At 41.7% G+C, this 22,634-nt stretch overlaps 1 protein-coding gene across 5 annotated transcripts in view; it reads left to right on the top strand.

Annotated features, from left to right (window-relative positions):
• Positions 1-22,634, top strand: part of ELMO1 (engulfment and cell motility 1) — a 311,733-nt gene that overhangs the window by 195,299 nt on the left and 93,800 nt on the right. For all 5 annotated transcript variants that reach the window (XM_074575423.1, XM_074575425.1, XM_074575424.1 and 2 more), the window contains one exon: positions 9,796-9,932. In XM_074575423.1, the coding sequence (XP_074431524.1) occupies positions 9,796-9,932 (137 nt within the window). The remainder of the gene's footprint in view (positions 1-9,795; positions 9,933-22,634) is intronic.

The raw sequence follows: 22,634 nt of genomic DNA on the forward strand, positions 1-22,634 counted from the left end.
CAGTGGCAGACCAAGAACGGAATAGAAGGTGGGCTATAGACATGCTAGGGTGTTGCCAGCCTGGGGTGTATTGCACAGGATTTTACCCTTGCAAACTTGTATCCAGTGGCTGATTTCTTCTTTCTCACGTTTTACTTTCACAAAGAGGGTGAAAAAAAAGTTATTTGGCAATTTGGCGCATATATGTATAAATACGCATATTTTAAAGGAGGTACACAGTTTGTAGGGATGCAGAAGGGGAGGGAGAAGAGGTGTTATTGCAAAGGCGGGTTGTCCTAAGAGCTGTAGTAGTGGTGGTACCGCACATATTTTCAGAGAAATTAAGGAGAGCTAGGTGTGCATCTCCTGGTTCTTGAGCAAGCAGTGTAGTTTCGGCACAGTTCAGAACCAGTTCTGACATGAAAGATGCTCTGCCATCACTCTAGGATATGTGATACAGTGAATTCCTTCACCTTAATAAGAGGCAGTAATTATTTTAATTTATATTGATGTCATCTTTCCCTGTGTCTCATTCTGTTACTTTGGCGTTTTGAGTATATCCGGGATTGATTCAAAGGAAGTGGTTGAATTTAGAGTGCTTTTGTTCTGTTGCCTTTTTCGCGATGGCAGAGGAGCTAGCGTAAGTTTAGCTGCGTCACTCACCTTCTAGATAACTGGTCATTTGTCCTCCCAGCTTCTGCACTTCAGGACCTAGCCTGACTGCTTAGGCAGAGGTTATCAGGCAGCCAGCCTGTCTCGTACCCCACCATGGGCATATTGAAGGTGGCCTAACAGCCTGTCACAAATGTGCACCAAAGGAGGCATCTCATATACGGAGGCCTCTGATGGTAAGTACAGAGTGTTTGTGGCTGTTCTGTGCCAAGTCTGCGTGGGTAATTTGGTTGTAACCTTTTTTTCTAATAGGGGAATCGCTTGGTACCAGGAAAAAGATTATTTTCCTTCCTGCCTTGACTGCTGGTTTGTTGGCTTCTGCACCTGCTCATTTGTTTTTCTTCCTTGCAGTTCTCCTGCTGTTGCTCACTTGTAAGATCAAATACCCCCCCAAAAAAAAAGTTTTTTGCACTAGTTATCTTACACAATAATTTCTTTTCACTATAATTTTAAACATCTGATTTTAATGAGGAGATCCGTGTGAGGAAAGGGGGAATCAGCTGCTTAGTTTGCAAGGGGGGACCTAAAAAATCTGTAGACTTCCTAGGTTACTGTTTGCAGTATTTTTCCTGCAGGTTTTCATAGGCTCCTTTAAGTTTTGCTTACAGATGGAGCCCTAGCCAGCCTATTTAAAGCAGAATTAATTTTCAATGACAGCTCCTCTCTTGTGAATCGAAACAGCATGGTCTATATTTCAAATGGTAACCAGAGTATATTCTTGATGAAGAAGGTCTTGTATCAAGAAGGTATTGAATCAAGTGTATTCTTGGTTCACAGAAGGTCTTTGGAGAGAGGCATGAGCTGTAAGCTGTAATGCAGTCTATGTAACTTCCTAATAAAGAAAATGGGTAATTAGAGGTAAGAGTGTGCTTTTTAGCAAGAATCCCTTCAGGAGGAGAAGCAATAAGACGGTGCTGTCTAAAACAGTCAGAATAAGAAGTGAAAAGTCAGCAATCCTGCCATGAAAGGCAGTTTCTCGGTGTGCTGCTCATGGGAGGGGACATCGAGGAGATGCACAAGTAAAGGCAGAGCCAAGTGCCCACTTCTTCTGCACCCGGGAACTTCTGACTCCAGCACTCAGTGTTCTGGGTCTGCAGTGCTGCAACAGTTAATAGAAGATGTGCCAGAGTATAGCATTTAGCAATAAACTTTGCCAACGGGTGTTGCAGGGCTAAAAAGAGTGGTTATGCAGTGTAAGTGGTGGCCTTTATGCTGCTCTTTATAAATGCTGAGAATATCTACCTCCCCCATTGCTACTGTCATTCTTCCTGATTTGTCTGGAGATACGGTTAAGGCGAGTTTCTCTGTGGGCTTAGGAGAGAAAGCATGCAACAGGGAAGGGACAAGGGTATCAATGTGTAACAGATGTGATAAGGTGTTCCCCTTGATAGCTCTGAGCTTTGCTGGCCTCCTGTCAATGCCACTGTCTGTCAGTCGGACTTCAAGGAGACAGACAGTCTGTGGGCTTAGAAATTGTCAGAAATGCTTTTTTTATATGTTTGTTGGGTTTTTTTTTTAAGCTTTCATGTAGCCGTCATTGCTTTGTGTGCTTTGCAAAGTGTCAGGAACCTGACAGAGCAGCAGTGTTATCTTCTGTAAGAAGATTTTGCATAGTATGTTTACTTATTAAACATGCTTCTGTAGATTCTGCTTTATATGTGTAATTCCTTCTTGTTCTGTATGTGTACTAGAAGTGACCATAAAGACTTCATAGCCCCTAAGCAAATTTATCATGTTAATCGATTAACTTTCTGATGATCCTAAAGGTATTTTCCAACCTGAATGAGTCTATGATTCTATATTGTTATTCAAGGATACTGTAAATATGCCAGAGCATAATTGCAGATCTCTGTCTTTTTTTTTTTTTTTTTTTTTTTCCCACAAAATACATTCCTTTTTGGTATGACAAATACAAGCCCTTGTTTTTTCATACCATTTCCCCTCTTAAGTTTTCTCCTAGAAGTGCGATGAATTCGAATGAAATGCTCCCTCACCTCTGAAAATGATACTCCAATTTATCCATCAGGTTTTAAAATTGCATTTTCTTATTGTTATTGATCACTGCTTTTTTTTTTTTTTTTTAATACTGGGAGTAGTGGAGGAGTGAAGAGGGAAGCAGAGTACTTTCCTGTTTGCCCAACAGCGTGCAGTGACACATTGTAGAGGCAGTTCAGAGTTATTCCTATCTGGCACCTGTTTTATCACAAATAAAAATAGGCTGCATTTGAAAGAGATGGGGAGCCCTTATCAGCACGATGCTGACTCTTTGTAATCTTTCTCATCTCCTGGTTGCATATAAGAGCCTTTTTAGTAACTGTCCTCTCTGCACCTTGGCTTTCTGTTTGTATTTCCAAACCACAATGTTCAGTCTTCAAGTCCATTCTAAGTAGCAGAGGTGCAGTAAAGTCTCCGTATTTACTGAGAGTTGCAAAAGGAGTTACCTTTACAAAGTCAGCCTGCTTACGTGGATGCTGCCGGCTTCGTTGTTTTCTTTCAGTTCACCATCAGCTCTGGACGTGGCAGGGTAAGTCTGCCCAGATATTGCTCTTCATCTGCATCCTTATGGACGTAGCACAGATGCCACCTCTGGAACTGCTGGATCTGTTGGTAGTGATGAGTGCGAGGCTTTATTGATTTGTTCTGCTATACTCGGGGTTCTTCTTCCACCACTTTTATTTGGAACAATGAGAAAGGAGGATTTTTACATAGTGGCTCCTTATCTAATGATATATTAGGGTGCGGAGGTGTCTTTCTGACACAGCAGCCGTCACCTTCAAGGCAAATCTTGGTAAGTTAGTGAAGAGCTTGGGGCTGCGTGTGCCGTAAACATTATAGTCCTGCCTGTTTCGTCAGGCTTGAGGCTTCGTGGAAGCCTTGTTTTTCATTGCGTAGTGAAATTTATTCTCAGCCTCAAAAAAGGAAAGCTTACAGACGGCAGGAAGCCTTTAATGTGTACTTTTCTTCCAGTTTTCCTCTATAGCTTTCCTAATGAGAAGTCTCATTGGTTCAGAGAAGTGCTGTTGCCTTATGTCTTTATGAGGAGTTTGATTTGGTAGTTTTCTGCATATTTAGTAGTTTCATATTGTTTCTATTCCAACTAGATATGTGATCAGGTAAGGTAAGTTGTTGAAGGTCTCTTGTAGCCATATATTGCTGAGTAATTTTGGTGCTCTGGAAATGCTACATACCGTGTTAAAGAGGGGGCATTTTTGCCCTACTTTACATGATCAGCTCATTGCTTTCCCAAGTGATTGTGTGCATGCTATTTTGGGGCTGAAATTTTGGATTTGGATTCATTCCTGAGATCCTTGTCTGGGATGACATTTTCTGAGACACACACGCACACGCCCACACCCCTGGGGAAACCTGCGGCACATCTTGCACGGTTCAGTGGTGTGGCGTGCTTCCTTATCCCCTTTTTGTTTCAAAGCAGGCGAAACAAAACCCTCACATAGTTCACCCAGATTTGGAATTTAACAAAAAAAGCAGCTTAACGTTTTGCATTATTTTGCTGTGTCTTGAAGCTTAGTTGCTTGTATCTTACTCTCTCGATCAAAGTAAAAAGGATGAGTGGCTTTTGTTCTGATACCGGTTGAGCCTTCTACACAGTACTGTTCCCTAGGAAAGAAAATTGGCAGCAATATTACTGCTTCATTACTGCGCTGCCATTGCTAGTGACCTTCCTTGCCTTAAATTACACTGTTTCCCTATCATGTGCCAGATGATAGCCAAAGGTTTTCTCTCAAATTATTGCCAGCAGACTACAGGAATCAGTGGTGTAGATAACTTGGCAATTGCTGTATTTCTGCAGTACTAGGTGTGCTTTTTCTTACGTATCCTATGTGTTACTGAAAGAATTTTTGATTGCGTATATAAAAATGATCATGGCAGTAGTTATTTTTACTGTATCGCATCTTCGGGGAGAAGCAGAAATTACAGTGCTGCTTCTCCTGAGAGCTGGTGAGAATTAGTTGCTCTTTGGTCGTCTTCTGCTATTGGCAAATAATAATCCCAGAGGAGGCCGTGCCAAGTAGAGATGATATTTCCAAGGTCCGTAATGCACCCTTCATTTGTGGATCTTGCTGCACTTCAGAAAGTGCAATGGATCTTTCCACCCACCTCCTCTCTGATCAAATATTATCATCTCCATTCTGCGAAATTGGGGAAAACAGCAGAGGGGATAAATGACTCACCCAGAATTAAGCAGCAGCTCAGTAATAGGAAACGCAGATCTCTCTGGAGATTGGATCGCATGGATCCCAGGTACCTTTCAGACCGGGAGATGTTTTCAAACCCTTCTCTCCCTGGGACTTTGTGAACCCGAAGGGCTCTGCATCACTGCTTCCGTCATCTCAAAATTGTGCCGATGCAATTTCAGGATGCTTTTCTTGAGTTCCATGGTGCACAGGATCCGTTAATACCACCCCCAGCACAGAGGCTTACTCCTCACCACAGGTGTCTGTCTGTCCCCTTATGTGTGACAGCTTTAACACCAGGTGTCCATATTTATGTGGCTGACTGAATAATTTGATTGATTTGAGCTGTCTGCCTGCTCTTGAAATATTTGAGAATACACAGCAATGTTACCACTTCTATTTATTATCTACTTAATCAAATCTAGTTGTATTTTGTAGACTGGTTGTACGGGCCTCACATCCATGAATGAGGTGCCTCATTTGTCATTAGCAAATTGTCTTTGATGTGCATTCCCAATGTGATGGGTCTAAGCCTTAAACTTACAGAAAAAAATGATAGTTTAAATCACCTCATCTTGTCTCCCCATAGCATCATGAATGAATTTTGAAAATAATGGGTTGGGCAGTTCCTAATTTCAAATGTTCCTCTTGATGATAGGTTTGTCTGTTTATTTATTTTCACACCAGTACAGCCTTTTTCATTTCTTGCATTAAAATACTTCACAGTGGAGGTCTGAATGACCATACGCCATTTTAAAGATGTGGTGGGGGATGAGTCTCTAGTATCAACATAGCAGTTTAGCAGAGTCAGGAAGAAAGGAGAGGTTTCGTAAGATCAAGGGCAGTACCTTGCCTAGAGAGTTGTATTACTGTGTCTCTGTCTGCTGTTGTAGCTTTGGGGGGAGGCAGAGGTTATCTCTGTGTTACTTCCAAGTATTGCACAAAAGAAATTCTAAGATAAAAAAAAGTATTCTTTTTTTTTTCTCCCTTTCCAAGTGGAAAAGAGTTATGGATACCTACACATAGCCTACTTTTTAAGGCAGGGGAAAGATGTAATCATCACTTTCAGCTATCAGCCAGCTTCTGTTGAACTGGTGGCCTTTTGTTCATACTGGTTTGGACAGTAAGGTAACACACCAGCCTGGTGTCTGGTCTGGTGCACTTGTCCTTTCCCGGAGCCTGTCTTGCATGCAGAAATCCCTATTGTCTGTATTCAGTTTGCCACGGCAACTTTGAAATTTAAATTTCTGCTGTACTTCAAGTCAAACATAATCATGTAATCGGTGCCCTTCCAAGACAGGCTTATGCGAATATGCAAATACCTAACTGTTCTCAACACAGCTGGAAGAAGCTTGGCCCTGATGGTGTTGTTTCTCATGGGAAAACGCATTTAGAGATGGGGTAAAAAAATGAATGTGTAACTCTTTCCTTCTTTCTCAATTTGTTTTCTTTTTCCTGTTGTTTTCTACTAATCCACAGAGGAACACCATAACATATCAAATCTGTTTACCGCTCGAACAGGCCGGGGTGCTTGTATGTCTTTGTTGCAATTTAGGAAATGAATTGACAGACAGAATTGTGTTGTGTAGATGCTAAAAATATACACTGAAGGAACCATGTAAACTCCCAGGTAGATATTAGCTCTTTTTTTGCCAGTGCAATTTATGATGAAAAATGAACTAAGCTTCTTCCTCAAAGTCACAGCTATAGATCAGATAGAAGCTCGAAGGAGTACTTGAATCCTGAGAGGTGGCACATTGATCTGCAGCTCCAAGAACTGTGCGAAGAAAGGAAAATCAACAAGATCTTCCCCTAATTTATGTACCCCAGACATCTGTGACTTGCCTTTCGTAGGTGATCTCACAGAGGCGTAATTAAAACTTGATGATGTTATTAAATAATCATGATGATTTGTGTCCCTGCGTTGCAGCCGCGTGTGTGTTTTGTGTGGTTATAAATCTGGTTAGTCCCTGCTTGTGAAAATGAAGGTTAGAGAGTGCCGGACCTAAGGGCAAGAATTTTATGCACAGTTCTTAGGTAGAAAATCTCCAAACGATTCTAACACCTAACTTCTGTTTCAGTTCACAACTAGTCAAATTGCAAGTTAGTGAAAAAATAAATCCAAGAAGTTTTTCATTAGTAAAACTCAGCAGCCTCTAAATTTGCCCACTCTGCAGAGACACAGGCACTGCTCTGATATTGGAGATGCTGACTTGAGGCTGGAGAGAGTGGGGTTAAGACTCAGTCTTACTCTGGTCTGGAAGCCACTAGTAACACAGTATTGCCTTTTCCTACACCCTCATCTTACCTGTCAAAAGGAGAATGAATGTACTGGGAGAGGGTTGTCTTTCATTGGATATTTAAACACTCTGAGCAGAACATAGACGTGACCTGAGCTGCAGCCTGTAGGTACGCTATAGTGTAAACACTGCTGATATGCATCTCTGTGATTTTTCCATTGAATTATATTATTTTGGATAAGATTTTCAAGACATACAAAAAGCTACCTTTGAAGTTGAGTGTGGATTTTTTTTTCTCTACTGTCTGGCTGCTGGTGGGAATTTTGAGGAAGTTGTTTATCATTTGGTTTTGAATTTTTCTTAGGATTTGTTCTGTGCTTTAAGATATTGATCCTGCTTTCTAACAGGCCTAACTTTCTCCATTTATATCAATAACGGTGATTTTTACTCCTTCATTTTCAGACTGAAAAAGCATAAAACACAGTGTGTTTCTTACTTTATAAAAAACAAGGGGGGAGAAGGTGGCAGCTCTGATTCTGCATGCAGAACAGTCGACATAGTCGATAGAGTTTGGGGCTGATTATCATAGCATGATAATCAGTAGCATGAGTTAGAACCGATGATCAAGTTTCTGAGAATCCCTAGGCTTTCCATTAATTTTGATTTATTGATTTTTATGAGCAGGAGCAGCGATAAGCTCAGGCTCTGAGGAGGATCAGAAAGGCCAGTGCGTGTTGAGGGTTATTGCCTTGTTTCGTGCTGTGATTTATACAGCGAAGGTACTGGCTGCATTCTTCTGCTTGGTGTTATTTTATTTCTTTTCATCATTATAGTATTTCATGACTTAAAGACAGGTGCCCTCTGAGAATCCGTTCTGTTGTGTCTCTGACATTATTACAGACTGAAGGTCCGATTATTGGAAGTGCTGGGCTCTTGCAGCTCCAATGGAATGAATGGAAGCTGAAGGTGCTCTGAAAATCATGCCTGAGGCATTTTATTCTTTTAAAGGAATTGAGTCGTGCCTCATAAATATAGCTCTCTGTTTTGACTAATTCCCCCTTGACTACACATCCTTTGAAGTAAATGGAGTTTATTTGATTAGAATGAAACCTGTGCTCCAAAATTAACTCTCATCCTCGCTACAGAGCTGAGGAATTGATTAGATCTTAATAAATCTGATGTTAAAATTAAGCTTCAAATTTACAATTAAGCTTCAGAGTTCTGCTTTATAATTGGAATACTGCATGTTGGGAAAGAGCAGAAACCCTTTTTCTTTGAGGGTTCAGGTGATTCTAAGCGTAACTCCTGTTCCTATGGCAGAGGTACTGGTGCAGCAGAGGGAACTAAACACGCTGAAGGGGCAGTTTTGCAGCTAGAAAAGGTACCGGGACCAAGTGTTTGCAGCTGATGCAGGGAATCAGCTTTCTTGAGCCATTCACGTTCTCCTGCAAAGAGTCTTAATTCTAATTTCTGCAGTTCCACTGAGAGAAAGCAGCTGTCAGGCAGCGATCCAGCCTCAGGAAAAGGGTGATTTATCCCAATGCTCTATAATTCCGCTGTTCTTGCAGAGGAGGAAGCTTGCCTAAGCAGTGCCCGTTTGATCCTGAACTAAGGCAAGATGCTGCTGTATAGGCATGTGCTGGAAAAGTCGAAAGAACCACTCATGCGGAGGTGAAAGCTGAAGCTGAGAGATTTGGAGACTGGATATATGAAGAAAGGCTTAGTCAACTTGACTTTTTTTGTTAGTTTTTTAAGGACATAAATACATGACCTACTGAGGTGACCCTGCAAGTCATGGCAGGGATCAAGGATCCTTTTCAGTCCTTGGCTAAATGCCCTTCTGTCCCCAGTTTGCTCAGATGTGCCCAGAGGTCAGCATTGCTCCAGCCCTTAGTTTTTGAAAATCCATTCTTCGCTCAAGGAGATTCACAGCAGTCTCGCGAAACTGTACTTTTCCTTTTTGAGAACATCATTATAGTATTTTTTTTTCCTTCCTGAAAGCCAGTATTTGATTAAAAGAAGGGAAGTTTGGGTTTGGTTTGTTGTTGGTTTTTTTCCCCCCATCTCAGAGAAGGGATAGATGACAGAAGATCCATTTCTCTTATTTCCAGTTATTTTCAAAGAACAAATTTAATCAGTTACATTCTCGGCTATATATCTGTCTAGATTTCTCCGGTTACCTCTGTGGTATATCCGTGTGCAATATGGTAGATCATTTGCTGTGTCAGCAGACCTTCACATTTCAGTGTGTACATTGATCTAATACGGTTTGGTGACTGATGGGGTTTGGTGTTTGGTTCTCAGCAAGCAATATGGTACATGCTGTTAGCAGTGGGGAAGGCTGTTGTTTTGATGAGGAGGCTTGTGCTTCTTCCCGCCGTCTCTCTGTCCCGGCCTGAACAGCAAAACTTGGCACAAACAAAAGACCCATTGAGAGAATATTCAGGCAAACAGGTAGTTGCTTCCTCTTGTTCTTGCTTCGCATCTCCTGCAGGCAGGCTCTATACTGTGTTTCATTGTCTTTAAGACTGTAGACCAAGGCTGGCTTTTCGGGATGATGTTTTGACATCGTTTGCCACTAGAACTGGGGTTCCCCTGAATTACAGTGTTTTCTCAGATTTTGTGGCTGATTTTATTGTATGTTTATTTTTTGAAGCTTCTGCCTGTACATGTTTTATTCTACCCCCTCCTTGTTTTTCTGTTTTTAGCCAGTGAGACCTGCAACGATTTCCATCCCATGTTCTTCACCCATGACAGATCGTTTGAGGAGTTCTTCTGTATCTGCATTCAGCTGTTGAACAAGACATGGAAGGAAATGAGGGCAACGTCAGAGGACTTTAACAAGGCAAGAAAAAGGGTGGGGAGGGAATAACTGGGCAGGATGGTGAAACAAGGCCATATATTCCTTCCTAGAGGCACACAGTTTTACTCATCCACCCTCTGCTGAATGCTGTGGAGTTTCATCTCTTCTGATTCTTTGCACATCAGAGCGCCAGCATTTAGAAAGTGGGGGTAGGGGATGGGAGGTGTAAGGGACGTTCATATACCTTTTTCAATCTTGTTGCACTGCAGACTGTGAAACTAAAAACCTGGCTTGAGGGGAAATTCTGCCTTTTTATGTTAGCAATATTATGCTGAAGTGCTGCAGCCTCCAAGGTTGTAAATAATGCAAAAAGAGTACTGCAGTGATAATTCTGTGCATCCCTTTCATTTCATATGAGCACTAAAGTGATAAAATATTCAGAAGTGGACACAATCCTGACAAAGTGCTGTGCAGTTTAGCTCAATAAAGCAAAAAACCCAAGCTAACCAAACAAAAAAAACCACAAAACCCACCCCTCGGTATTGCACCCTTTTTGTTGTAAGATGGAATTCTGAAAGTTTCAGCTAATCTCCTGACTATCAGTAAAGCTATGGAGAACAGGGCTATCTGTCTTAATAGTCCCTAGGCATCCTATTTTATCTGTCTAATTTACCATGAGGCTGAACAATATCTTTGGCATTTTGTAAGAATGACAAACTCATGCTTTTCTAGCCAGCTGGCATCCTTATCTTTGTTGGGATCCTTTAACTGGATCTTGAGCCTCTCCCTGAGACTACATGTTGGTTACAGAGCTGTTGCCTGAGAATTAAAAGTGAGACTGCTGTACTGTGTCAGCACGTGCCATACAAGTGCTCTGAAGTCATCTGGCTCAAGTGTCATGTGAGATCTAGTAAGAATCACAGAATCACAGAATGGTAGGGGTTGGAAGGGACCTTTGGAGATCACCTAGTCCAACCCCCTGCCAGAGCAGGGTCACCTAGAGTGAGTTGGACAGGAACTCATCAAAGCGAGTTTTTAATATCTCCAGAGAAGGAGATTCCCCAACCTCTCTGGTTGTGGCAGCCTGTTCCAGTGCTCTGTCGCCCTCAAAGTGAAGAAGTTTTTCCTCATGTTGAGACAGGATTTCCTCTGTTCCGGTTTGTGCCCATTGCCTCTTGTCCTGTCGCTGGGCACCGCTGAAAAGAGTCTGGCCTCATCCTCTTGACACCTGCCCTTTAGATATTGATAAGCATTGATGAGATCCCTTCTCAGTCTTGTTTTCTCCAGGCTGAACAGACCCAGGTCTCTCAGCCTCTCCTCATAAGGGAGGTGCTCCAGTCCGAAGAATGATCGTGCCTAACTTCTAATTGGAGCCATCTATTATTGAAATGGTCTAAACGTCCATTTTCCACTGCGGAGCAAAGGTGAATCCTTAGGACACAGCGTGGAATAACCTTTGTTGAGTTCTTTTAGGTAAGATAGTTGGCAGTGGTACCAGAGCCCTGGCAAAAGAGAGAAGGGAAGTCCAAAATGCATGCTGTTGTAGCTGGTTGACCTAGAGGCTTGTTCTTGCATGGAATTTCTGACATGCTTCTCTTACCTGATGATCCAGGAGCGCAGATGGAGCAATAGCAAGATAATTTACTGAACAATACAGGAACCTAAAATCAAGGGCTTAAAAAGGCAACAACTTTTTCAAGACTACTTCATAATATGTGGTTGTTTTAAAAAAATGTATTAACAACTGCTTATTACTTATAGGCCGTCTGTCTCAGTAGAAGAAGGATTTGTGTACATAATTTCCCACAATTTGATTTGGAATATTATTAGTAATCCTAGGGGATTCAGGAAAAAATGGTCCTGTGTCTGGCAACAGCCCAGATCACCCTAGAAAGAAAACAAATCTACTTTTCAGTGTTAGACATTGATATGGAGCTTCATGGAAGATCAGGTGGTTTCTTCTCTGACCTGACTATTTTGCTATTTGTGTTTTCTGTTACTGAAAATCCTGTGACTTCACCCACCAGCTCTTTGAGGTTCAGCGAGGCGGGTGGTAGGTCCTGCTGTCACTGAGGACATAGGTGGTCCTTAACTCCTTGGGGCAAATCTGAAACATTTGCCATTGTGCTCCTGGGGTTTGTGTCTGGTGGTGGCACTATGGTGCATGAGAGATGAGCCCAGGATCTCAGCCTGCGGAAATCACTCTTGATTTTGTGACTGTTTTCATAAAGGAGTAGGAATACTAAACTCTTGCGACTCTAATTTCTGACAGTTCAGTAATTACGTTCTGCTTATCTCAATCCTTTCTTTTAGTCATAAGGAGATTTTTGTGCTCTTATCCACTTCAGATGACATGTGGTGGTGATGTGCATTACTCAGCTGATAAACGTCTGAAGGGATCTGTGAGTGAAGCAAACTGTTGTTGTGTGGGCTTGTGAAGCACTTCTGGATTTGTGGGGGACGGTACGTTATATAGTGGTACCCAAGGTTTACCCATCTGGTTTGTGGGTGACAGCTGCCAGTGCCGATGGCTTTACCAAACTGAACAACACCATTTTTTAATCCTTACCTGGCAAGAGGCTTTGGTGATCATGGCACGTTAATATTCTTTCTGCGTCTTTCCTGTGTGCTAAGGGCACCCGTTTCTAGGCAGTTACTTTTGAAAACTTGGCAGGCGAAGGCCATGTGGACCCAACGAGTGTTCAGCCCCTGCTTTCAGGAATGATTGGGAAGAAAGCAGGCCTCACAAGATGCAGTAGCTTAGTTACTGTGGAAAAATTCTCTTCTATCCTCTCTTTGTGTAACTATTTTTCAGTTTCAATAACTTGATTGTCATGGTAATGTGTGAAACACCACTTTGCTCTGGTTTACTACCCACCTGGCTGATGGGATCATTCATTTTCTTTCTTCTTCCCTCCCTGCCCCAAAATCTCCAAAACAAAATTGGACACTCTCGGTATATTGGATGATAAGTCTTGAAACCTGGAGATTTCTGTTAAAAAGCTAATCCTCTTGCTTTGATCTTTAATCATAATTGAAGAAAAGGAGCTTTTTGTTTAGTTTTAAACTTCCGATTAATCACAGTATCTCGTACATCGAGGGGCTGTAGGAGGTCTGCGTGCACATATAGAGATTTATTTCCTCTTCTCTTTCTTTGGAGAACGATAGGCACTGAAAGAAGTGAGGTGATTGAATACCTCCCCTCAGGTTTCAGTGACGATTCTCAAGGGTTTTTTAAGCATCAGATTAAGACTTCCCTTTGATGACAGAATGGCATACTGCACCATCATGGTTCCTCAGTCCATGCTGTGGAGACTTCATACAGTTTTGTTCATTTTTAAAGCTTAAAAAAAATAATTAAAATAGCACTTTGCTCATAGTTGGAAGAGCTTTATGGTGTTTTAGTGAAACATTTATGATCTCATGCTTTGCCTCTCTGATTCTCATTCATTAAAACAGACACCTTTTGTCAACTCTTGCATTAGAAAAAGTCCTTGGATCTCTATGGTGATAGTATGATACTGTCAGACCTAAAACCTTTTTTACATTCTCTCAATATACTGGTAGATGTCTGAATAGAATAATTCAGTCAGGCAGCTAAGCTTATATTATGCCTTTATAACATTTTAAGACATACATAATTCATGTCTGGTGAGTTTTCTACAGAAATTAAGATGCAGTTGGATAGACAGACATGCAAGTGGCAACAATTCCATTTGAAACCTTTTTGTTTTTCTTTGAGCCTACAGATGATCAAAGGACACTTTACAAGCTCTGTCCTCCACAGTCATTTGTGAGCAGACAGCATGGTTTATGACGTCGAAAATATAATCTTGTCTCCAAGCTTTACATAATTCTACATGTTTTATTGCAGCAGAAGAAAGCATTGTGTATTGATTTTTGGAGTCAGTGCTCACTGTAAGAAGGCTGGACTGAGTTATCTCACATTCCAGCATCTAGAAACCTTCACCACCAGCCTGCCCATTTAAATAGGTGCCCATCAGTCAGTTTTCCCTCACACAGGGACCACCTACACTCTGCTTAAGGTAGTCGGGCCCTGCTGCCACACAGACTAAGATTTACTTAAATTGGTTGGGGTTTTTTAATTTTATTTTTAACATGATATTAGGTGGAATTCAATGTAACTGCCCCACTGTAAAATTTATTCTATGGGGCCAAATGAAAGCATATTCCTCATGGAAATTTTTTTGTTGATCCCCACTCGTTGTACTTAGGCAAATGCACCTGTGTTGCCCTCGTGAGGATTTACATCGAGATCGCTATGTTGTTAGCGATCTTCTTTTAAAATACGCATACTATTTCTCGTGAGAAAAGGAAACCACAGGCAGGACATTATGTAGGGGACAAGATTATCCTTTTACCTCTGTTCTCCAAAGATTTCCGCCTGCTACTTTTTGTAGGTTTGAAGTTCACATGCTAATAGGAAGAAGGGTGAGCAAATGGATTATTTTAATTGCAGAGCCAGCCATAGCTTGTCTTTAGACCTGCAGAACAATATGAATAATTTGCTAATTTTGTCCCTACTGTAGTGCCATCTTAAAAAAAAAATTAAGAATAAAAATTACTGCTTTCAGTCCCAGAGTAGAAGGAAAATGATGAAATTACTTGATTCACCTACCAAGGTTTTGAAGCTGCTTTGTAGAGAAGGGGCAAAATGATAGCTACTTTTAGGGTTTTAGAAGGCCAAAAATTACTAGTCATAACACGATGCAGATTATCATTTCAACATGGATAAAGTTAAGTAGAGGGTGCCAAAACTGAAAAACGTTGGAAGTCCTCTGGTGTATGGCACTTGAAATCAAAATCTACTGCATTCACTGAAGCTATGGGTTTAAGGAATAGGAAAGTGGGATGAGGTTGGTTAACGATGCTACCAACGTGCTTTTCTCGTTACTGAGAACTCTAGTTAATTTATTTTGCCCACCGGCCTTGTGCTTGAGATCATCATAGTATAAAACACCAGCTTTTAAATGTTCTATGAAAATTTATTTTGTAATTAGAAAAACATTCTCAGAACTGCCCCCCCCCCCGCCCCCCCTGCTTTTCAGCATTTTTGGCAAAGCTAGCTTTCATTTCACAGTGTCAGAGCTGGGTGCCCTGGGCAACTGCACTTGCGGTATTTGCCTGTTTCAGTGACACACCGGTCTGCAGCACTGGATCCCCGTGCAGGAGTGGGTCTGCTCAGCGAGACGATAATATATGTCGCTGACAGGTATACACATAACAAACTGTCTTGTGTGGTAATCAGTAGAGTAGGCATTGTTCACAGTGGCAGCAGATGCAAACAATAAATGCCCTACGTGAGTCCTGTAATGAAATACCAAAGCAAACACGGAAGCATTTGGTAACCACAAAAGATGTTTATTGCTCATGCTCAGACCCTGTGAACATTTTTTCCTTGCTCTGTGACAAGATAACAGAAAAGGTAACCAAGCATAACATAAAAATGAAGAATACTGTTTCCTTGCTCACTGACAGTTTGGAAATGCCATGCCACAGGTTTCTGAGCTTGGCTGGTGTTGTCATGCTTTCAGCAGCTGTAAGATGAATAATCGTGTAAGGCTAGGTTCAAAATGTGACTAAGTGTTGAAGGGCAGGATTTTAAGGAACGTACTTGTGTGAGTGGTGTTTTGCGTAGAAACATGTGTTGTGGGCCAACACCACCATCAGATAACGCAAGTCACCCATAAGAAAAGGTGTATAGGGGGTGTTTGGGAAGGGTCAGGGCAGCAATGTGAGGTGACCGCGGCAGAGGAGCTTGTCACGAGCTTTTCTGGGTCCTCTGCAAATCAGGGAGACTCCAGCAGCAGACTGTGTGGAGATCCTGTCCAAAATGCCCCTGTGACTGCAATCTTCTTGTCCCGGCCTTAGGTGCTAGGTCTTGCCATGGCAGCTCCATGCTTGACCTGGAAGTGGCAGGGCTTTGCCGTGGAGGAGGAGCAGGTCTCCTACCATGCTCAAGCAATCAGTCCCCTCTAGTGGCACTAACACTGTATTCTGCACTCTTCTGCTCGCTTCAGAGTTGGCCGAGTCTTGATAACCCTGTTTTACAGGAAGGAGGCAAAGGCACCTAGAACTCAAGAGTCTGGGCAGTGAAGCAGCGGCAGGGCTGAAAGCAGAACCAGGATGTCTGGCCGTTTGCTCCGTCCTCCTCCATCCCCCTCCATCACAGCTCCAGGCTGCAGCAGCAGCTCCAGCCCCAAAGGCACTACTTTCCTCCGTGTCTGTGCCCCTCTTTCCCACCCCCTCACAGGGATGCTTGGAGGAGGATGACAAATGATAGCTCCAGGAGCGTGAAAGAACCATGGCCTCAAACAAGAGAAAAATGAATTCAAACGAACTTGAAAGTAAAATCCTTTGGTCAGTCTGTAAATCTGTCTGTCACTTGCTTTTCCTTTCGATGATGAGGAGGGAAAGGGATGATAAATACCTCTTGACAGATGGTCTCCAAAGCATTTATTGTTTTCTTATGGGTGTTTTTTCACCACTCTGAAGCAGATGAATTTAACTTCTTTTGAGAGAAGCTTTGGAAGGCTGTTCTGTGTGCATTTTACCTGTGGGAAACACCGGGCTACTGGAATGATTGCACCTCTCTGTTAGCTTTATTGCGCCTTCCCTTGGCAATGCTTTGTTTATATCAATCAGTGATACTGCAAATAAATTATTCTCACATGGAGTGAATTCAGTATTCCCCAGGCTTAGGCAGATTAGCACAAATTAAATTCCACATTTTCACACCTGAGGCCATTAGCACTTTATTAACTTTTATTGGAAACCGATAATTGCTATAAATATATTGTGTCATTAATTGTGTAATGCATGAATTTATGAAAAAAAAGTATAGCAGTTAACACTTTGCAAGTCTGCTGCATAGCTTATACAGAAATTGTGACTTTTTTTAATTGAAGAAAAAAATCACCCCCCAAATACAACGGGAATCTCCTAGAAGAGTGTAACTGGGTGTGGGAAGATTGTCGGGTCTACTCCATTAGCAGCCACTTCCTTAAGAAGGGTCTGGCTTAAGCAGTGCAATTTAATGCGATGTATGGAGAGCCTGTTTAAGACCTTTCCCTAGCATTTGGTCGGCAGCTTGGATATTGCAAGGCTGCCTGGATTCATCGGCTGCTCATTTGGGAATGGCTTTGTTTAGTCTTCTCTGTCTCTGTGCATTTATCTACACCTGTCAGATCTCCAAATGTGTCCCACTGCGTTTGTCAAAGCCAGTTTATTACTCGTCTGCTGCTTCTGGCTTCAGGAACCTGAGAAGGGGTGTTTAAGGCTCTGAAGATGCGGTCTTCCACTTACTGAGGCATCAGTCTGTAAAACTCAGATCTGAATTTAAATATTCATACCCCAAAGGTTGGGGCTGTCAAGCTCAAAGGAACTGCACAAGAGTAGTGCATTTTTAAATCTAGCTGTTTGCTTCTTTTTGAAATTTTTTCAGTCTTAGCTAGCATTATCAAGAATGCAAATACATTTTTAAAAATTCATTTGTGAAATACAAGTACTTAGAATGGATAATGAAGCAGTAAGGAGCAACACTTGCCCTTTCTGTGCACTTTGTAGCTTATGAACTGTTCTTCTAGTTCAAAGATTTTTTTTCATTAAGAATAGTATCTTTACTGTTTTCTATCTTTGCCAGAAGGCTTTGAAAGTCTTTAGTAGCAGGGTCACATCTAGTTATTATCCTAGCTGAACTATCCTTCTCCAGTGATCACATATGCAATGATTTCATGGAGGGGAAAAGGAAGAGCATTTTAAAGCTGAAATTCTGCCCATTTATCTGCCAGGATGGGTACACTGAGAAAAAGATGGATTCCTCAAGCAAAAAGCAAGGAAAGGATAGGGTGTCTCAACAAAACATCTGTTATTCAAAAAAAAAAAAAAAGAAAAATGCAAAAGAGTATTAGTATAAAAATTAGTATAATCCATTCCTTGGTCAGAAACTTTTTTGTCTTATCCGTTCCCCAGTGATGAAAGTCACTGTTGGTTTTCAGCAGTGAAGTCTCTTCTTTGTGAAAAACCTAGCCGTCATCGGCAGAGTGGATTTTATCCCCCAGCTTTCTAATGAAGTCTGTGTGTTACTGTAGAATGCATATGGGTCTGCTTAACGCCCTGGAGATGGCAATTTTTAAAACTGTTGGTACTTTGTATTTTCAAAGCGCTCTTCATTTTCATCTCTGTGGGTGCTGATCAAACCAATAAACATCTCAGGCTTCAGAAAGATGGTTGAGTGGAAAGCCTGATAACCAGAGGAAAAACACCGAGTGCAGGTTATCTGTGCTAACCGCTTTTTTTTGTACTCTGTAGAAACCTTTTGCACTGGGAAGGAATTCCTCACTTGCATGTAGAGTGTGTTAGTCGCTAAGGGAAATGATGTAACCTAACTGGAACTGTCACCAAAACAGCATATTTTGTGATATTGCCCCTGTCACTGCTGTCTTAAAATGTGCATAATAATCAGATCCCAGGAACCATTCTTGTCTCTGTATTTTCATTTCTTCTTTCTAGGATATGTTTTTGTAGTAAAGCTAAATCAGAGGTGCATGGCATATGGCTTTTTGCTGCATGAATTGCTGCTGATGTGAATGTCAGTGGGCATATAATACCAGATTTTCATTTTGTGAATCACAATGCATGGAATTCAGCCCGAGAGCTCCCCAGACTATAGACCTTATTATAGGCAAATAAAAAAGGGAAGGAAGGGGGGGGGGAGGTGATGTCTCAGAGATTTTGTTTCAGTTGAAATGAGGTTATCGTGATGAATGATGCAGCTGACAATGAGATTTTTATAGCCTCTCTTCGAGTAGCAGAAGAGCTCGTATTATTGTTGGTTCACTTTAAGTAATTGTAATCTAAATAGCACTGTGGTTGAAAAGAGTAGCAGAAATCTTTCATTGATGTCTCGTAAGGAAAGCCAGGGCGCTTTGTTGTTTTCGTCTCATCTATCCTTATACAAATGTCCTTCCTTGTATGCAATTTACATTTCGCGTATTGTCTTGATTGAATACGTCAGTCACCATTAGAAAGGCGTTTGCCAGTCAAGTCCTTGCTGCTGTGTCTCTATTTTTAGCACATGAGGTAACTGGCCGGCATCTGACAAAATGATCCCACTACTTGATGCACCAGTGTAAATTTGAGACTGGAGGTGACAGAAGCATATGGGAGCCGGAGTGAGAGGAGGAGACGGTGCGTGGGTGCGGAGGGGGCTCTCCCCTTCTCTCCTTTATGCACAGCAGCTATTTCAAGCCACGTCTACACATGGGGCCAACAGAGGTACCTGCCTCTGGTGGCTTTCCGTAGGTTACCTTGGGCACTGGCAGTAGGGCAGCTATAGCAGAGTTAGTTCTCTGTGTTATTCTTATGTGACTATCACAGGTTAACCGGGCCTTGGTGTGCTAACGTGAACTGTCCTCGGGTTCCCAGAGACTGGATGGGTGGGGAAATGGAGGAGGATGGGAGGTGAGGGGTTTAGCGTGTACTTTCTAAAGGAAATGTTAGGTTTTGCCCTGCAGGATATTTGGGCTTGAGACTGCAGCAAGGACGGTTGTTACTTGGGAATGGTAGTGAAGCTGAGAGGTGTGAACTTGGGTTCTACCACTTTTCCATTGAGAGAAAAATAGCTTACTGGAGGATGGAAAGTGTTGTGTGTGCCTCTGAAAGTGGTAAGGCCCTTTCTTCTTTGCCCTGTCACCTCTACAGTGTCCATTTGAATAGCCATACAAAACATGTTGCAGACTTATTGATAACTGAAAGATAATTTATTGATAGGCTCCCTCCCACTTCCCCAAGTTACCATTGTATGTTGGTCATGGCAAGCAGAGAAGTAAGGCCCCTAGGAATACATGTGGAAGTTGAGGAGTATCACCTTAAAAGCTGAGTGCAGGAATGGAGAGAGGTTTGATACCGTCTAAGTATATTAACCAAACACGGGAGACAAGTGAAGAAACAAATAGCAAATTCTGTGTCAGAATCCTTGAAAAAGACATTAGTGCAGCTAATTAAAGATCTTGCCATGTGTCAGTTGAAGATATTCATGCCACGACCATGAAGCTGAAATGCTCAAGAACCATCCTTGCGTCAAGAATGTCAAGACTGCATCTAGAAGAGTGGAAGCATCTGGGGAAATAGCTTCCACACATGCTTTGAATTTTATGGTGATTTTTCTCTCTAGAGATGTATCTTCAGATTTCAAGCATCAGTTTTCTGTCTCAGGGAAACTGGCTGATCTTTATTATGTTGCTGATATGAGAACCTCAGCAGCAAGAACTTAAAAATTGCAGTCGTATCCATTTTGCTTGAACAGTAAAGGCTGCCTAGAACTTTTTATTGTACTTAACCTAGAGTCCAAAGGAAACTACAGATCTCACTGTATCATTGTTACACTGTCAGCCTCTTCAGAAGCAATTGATCAGCCCTTCATAGTGAAAATAACATCTCAAAAGTCACCAAGTAGGAAAATGGAACATCCTTATTTTTGTAAAATCAGATGTGTGAGATGAAGGATGTAATCTCATAGCTGTCAAGATTTTCAGATTTCTTCCAAGAACTATTTTCTATGTAAGCTAGGCATTTGGAAGTTGTTAAAGAGATGTTTTCCTCCTGGTGAATCCTTCTTTTTAAATCTGAATTGATCTGATTGTCATATAACTGATACTTATTCTGCATTTTAAGGTCTGTATGTGTTTTTTTTCTTTTAGAGCACATATATAAACTAGTGACTGGATGTAGAAATCTTGCTCGATTTCTCTCTCTGTTTGAAGTGAAGCTTCCTTTAGCCTCTCTCCTTGTTCAATACTCTGACCTCCAACAGGTTTTATTCCCCTAGTCTTTCCTTCTGCCTGTCCCATTTCCTTGGACTAATGGCATGGCTCATTCCACCTGTCTTAAGGAGGGTGTTAATGACTTTTCTCACTCTCTATAGATGGGGTACCCGCTGAGTACTTTGCAGAACCACATCTCCTGTCAAGAGAGCAGAAAAGACCCTTTGAGGTCACAGAATATTGGAAGCCAGTTTCTGAAGGCAGGAAGGATGGGGGCTACTGGCAGCTCTGTATTTTCAGCAGTGGTAGAAATCTGAGGGACGCTGGTAACACTTTAAAGTCAAAATTACATGCACAGAGGTGTTTCTTATTCCTAAAAACGTAAGCTACATGGACGAAAAAAGCCTTCCCTCATGAGTGACGGTGTAAATACGACATTTTAATAATGATGGCAGAGAACTGGATAGTCCTTTATCTAGCCTAGTTCTGCATACAATAGGCTGCAAAGTTTAATTTACTTAGAGAAAAGAACTATCTCCACCAATCTGGGAGATAAACCTCAGGTAGAAGGTATTGTATGTGTGCAGCTTGCAAATGGCTTCTGCTATATGCATGGCCTAAGTGTAAAATCTTTAAGGTACCTTTAATGCAAAATCTTTAAACTCGTGGCTCTACTTGGGGAGAAAAGAAAGAAAATCTCTGCGTAAAACTTATTTAGCTTTGCATGAGTTAGGGGTTTTTTTTTTATTATTATTGCCTTGTTACTTTTAAGCTCCAGAGAACAGGATGTTTCATAGCTGCTCAATTTGCTTAAGTTATTATCATTTGAAAGAATTTGATGATTCTAATTTCCTCCTCTACGCTTCTTGATTTTAGTACTAGAGTAACACTTCAGTATCTGGTATTGATTTTTATGATGGCCAGGGCTTTGGTATTAATTTCTGCACCACAACAAGCTAAGAATAGGTGGTTGCCAATGCAAACTGAGGACTCAGAAAGACTAATTTCATGTTTTACAAATGTAATTGTAGATGTTTGCTTGTAGGATGGTCGCTGTGTTGATGAGTACCATGAATCAGCAGTGCACCCTTGTGTGATGTGGACTAACTGCATGCTGTGTTGCATTAGGTGAAGCATAGCTAGCAGATCAAAGGAAGGGATTATTCCCCCCAACTTGGCACTTGCCGCAGCTGGAAGACTGTGTCCAGTTTTGTGCTCCAGTAATGGGGAGAGATGGATGTAATGGAGCTAGTCCAGCAAAGGGCCACCAAGATGATTAAGGGGGATGGAGCATGTGGTGTTCAAGGGGAATGTGAAGGGACTAGATTTGTTCATCCTGGAAAAGCCTTAGTGGGAGGAGGGTGGATCCAGTTGTATCTTCTTCCACTACCTGAATCAGAAGCTGCAGAGAAGATGCATATCCTTCTCAGAAGTACACAGTGAAAGAAGAAAAGATAAGTTGCAGTGAAGGAAACCAGTAGGATGTAATGATAAAGTATCCCCAACTACTGATACTGGCGCAGCACTGGAGCAGGTTGCGCAGAGAGATTATGGAATCTTCATCCTTGGAGAAACTCAAAACTTGCCCAGACAAAGCCCTGAGCAACCTGTCTTAAGCTTGAGGTTAGCTCTGCTGTGTCTGCAGGACTTGATGATGCTTAGAGCTTGCTAGCAACCTGAATTACTTTGTAGTAAAATCTACTTTCTTATCCAGCATGAAACAGGGAGAAATAGTAATTCATGTCATTAATCATCATTAAAACAAACACAGACACAGCACCAACCAATCTCATAAATGTTTTCTAATATTAAAGAAAGTGCAAAAGATCCTTGTGATGGATGCAGTAGCTGCTTTTAAGAAGTCAGGCATTCCCCATTAACTGCGGTGACCCCTTTAAAGCAGTTTTAACTTGTCTTAGCTCTGACAGCTGAGCTGTTATTACTCAGGGGCATTCAGGCT

Source organism: Larus michahellis, chromosome 2 (assembly GCF_964199755.1).
Source record: "Larus michahellis chromosome 2, bLarMic1.1, whole genome shotgun sequence".
In the NCBI taxonomy this organism is placed as follows: Eukaryota; Metazoa; Chordata; class Aves; order Charadriiformes; family Laridae; genus Larus; species Larus michahellis.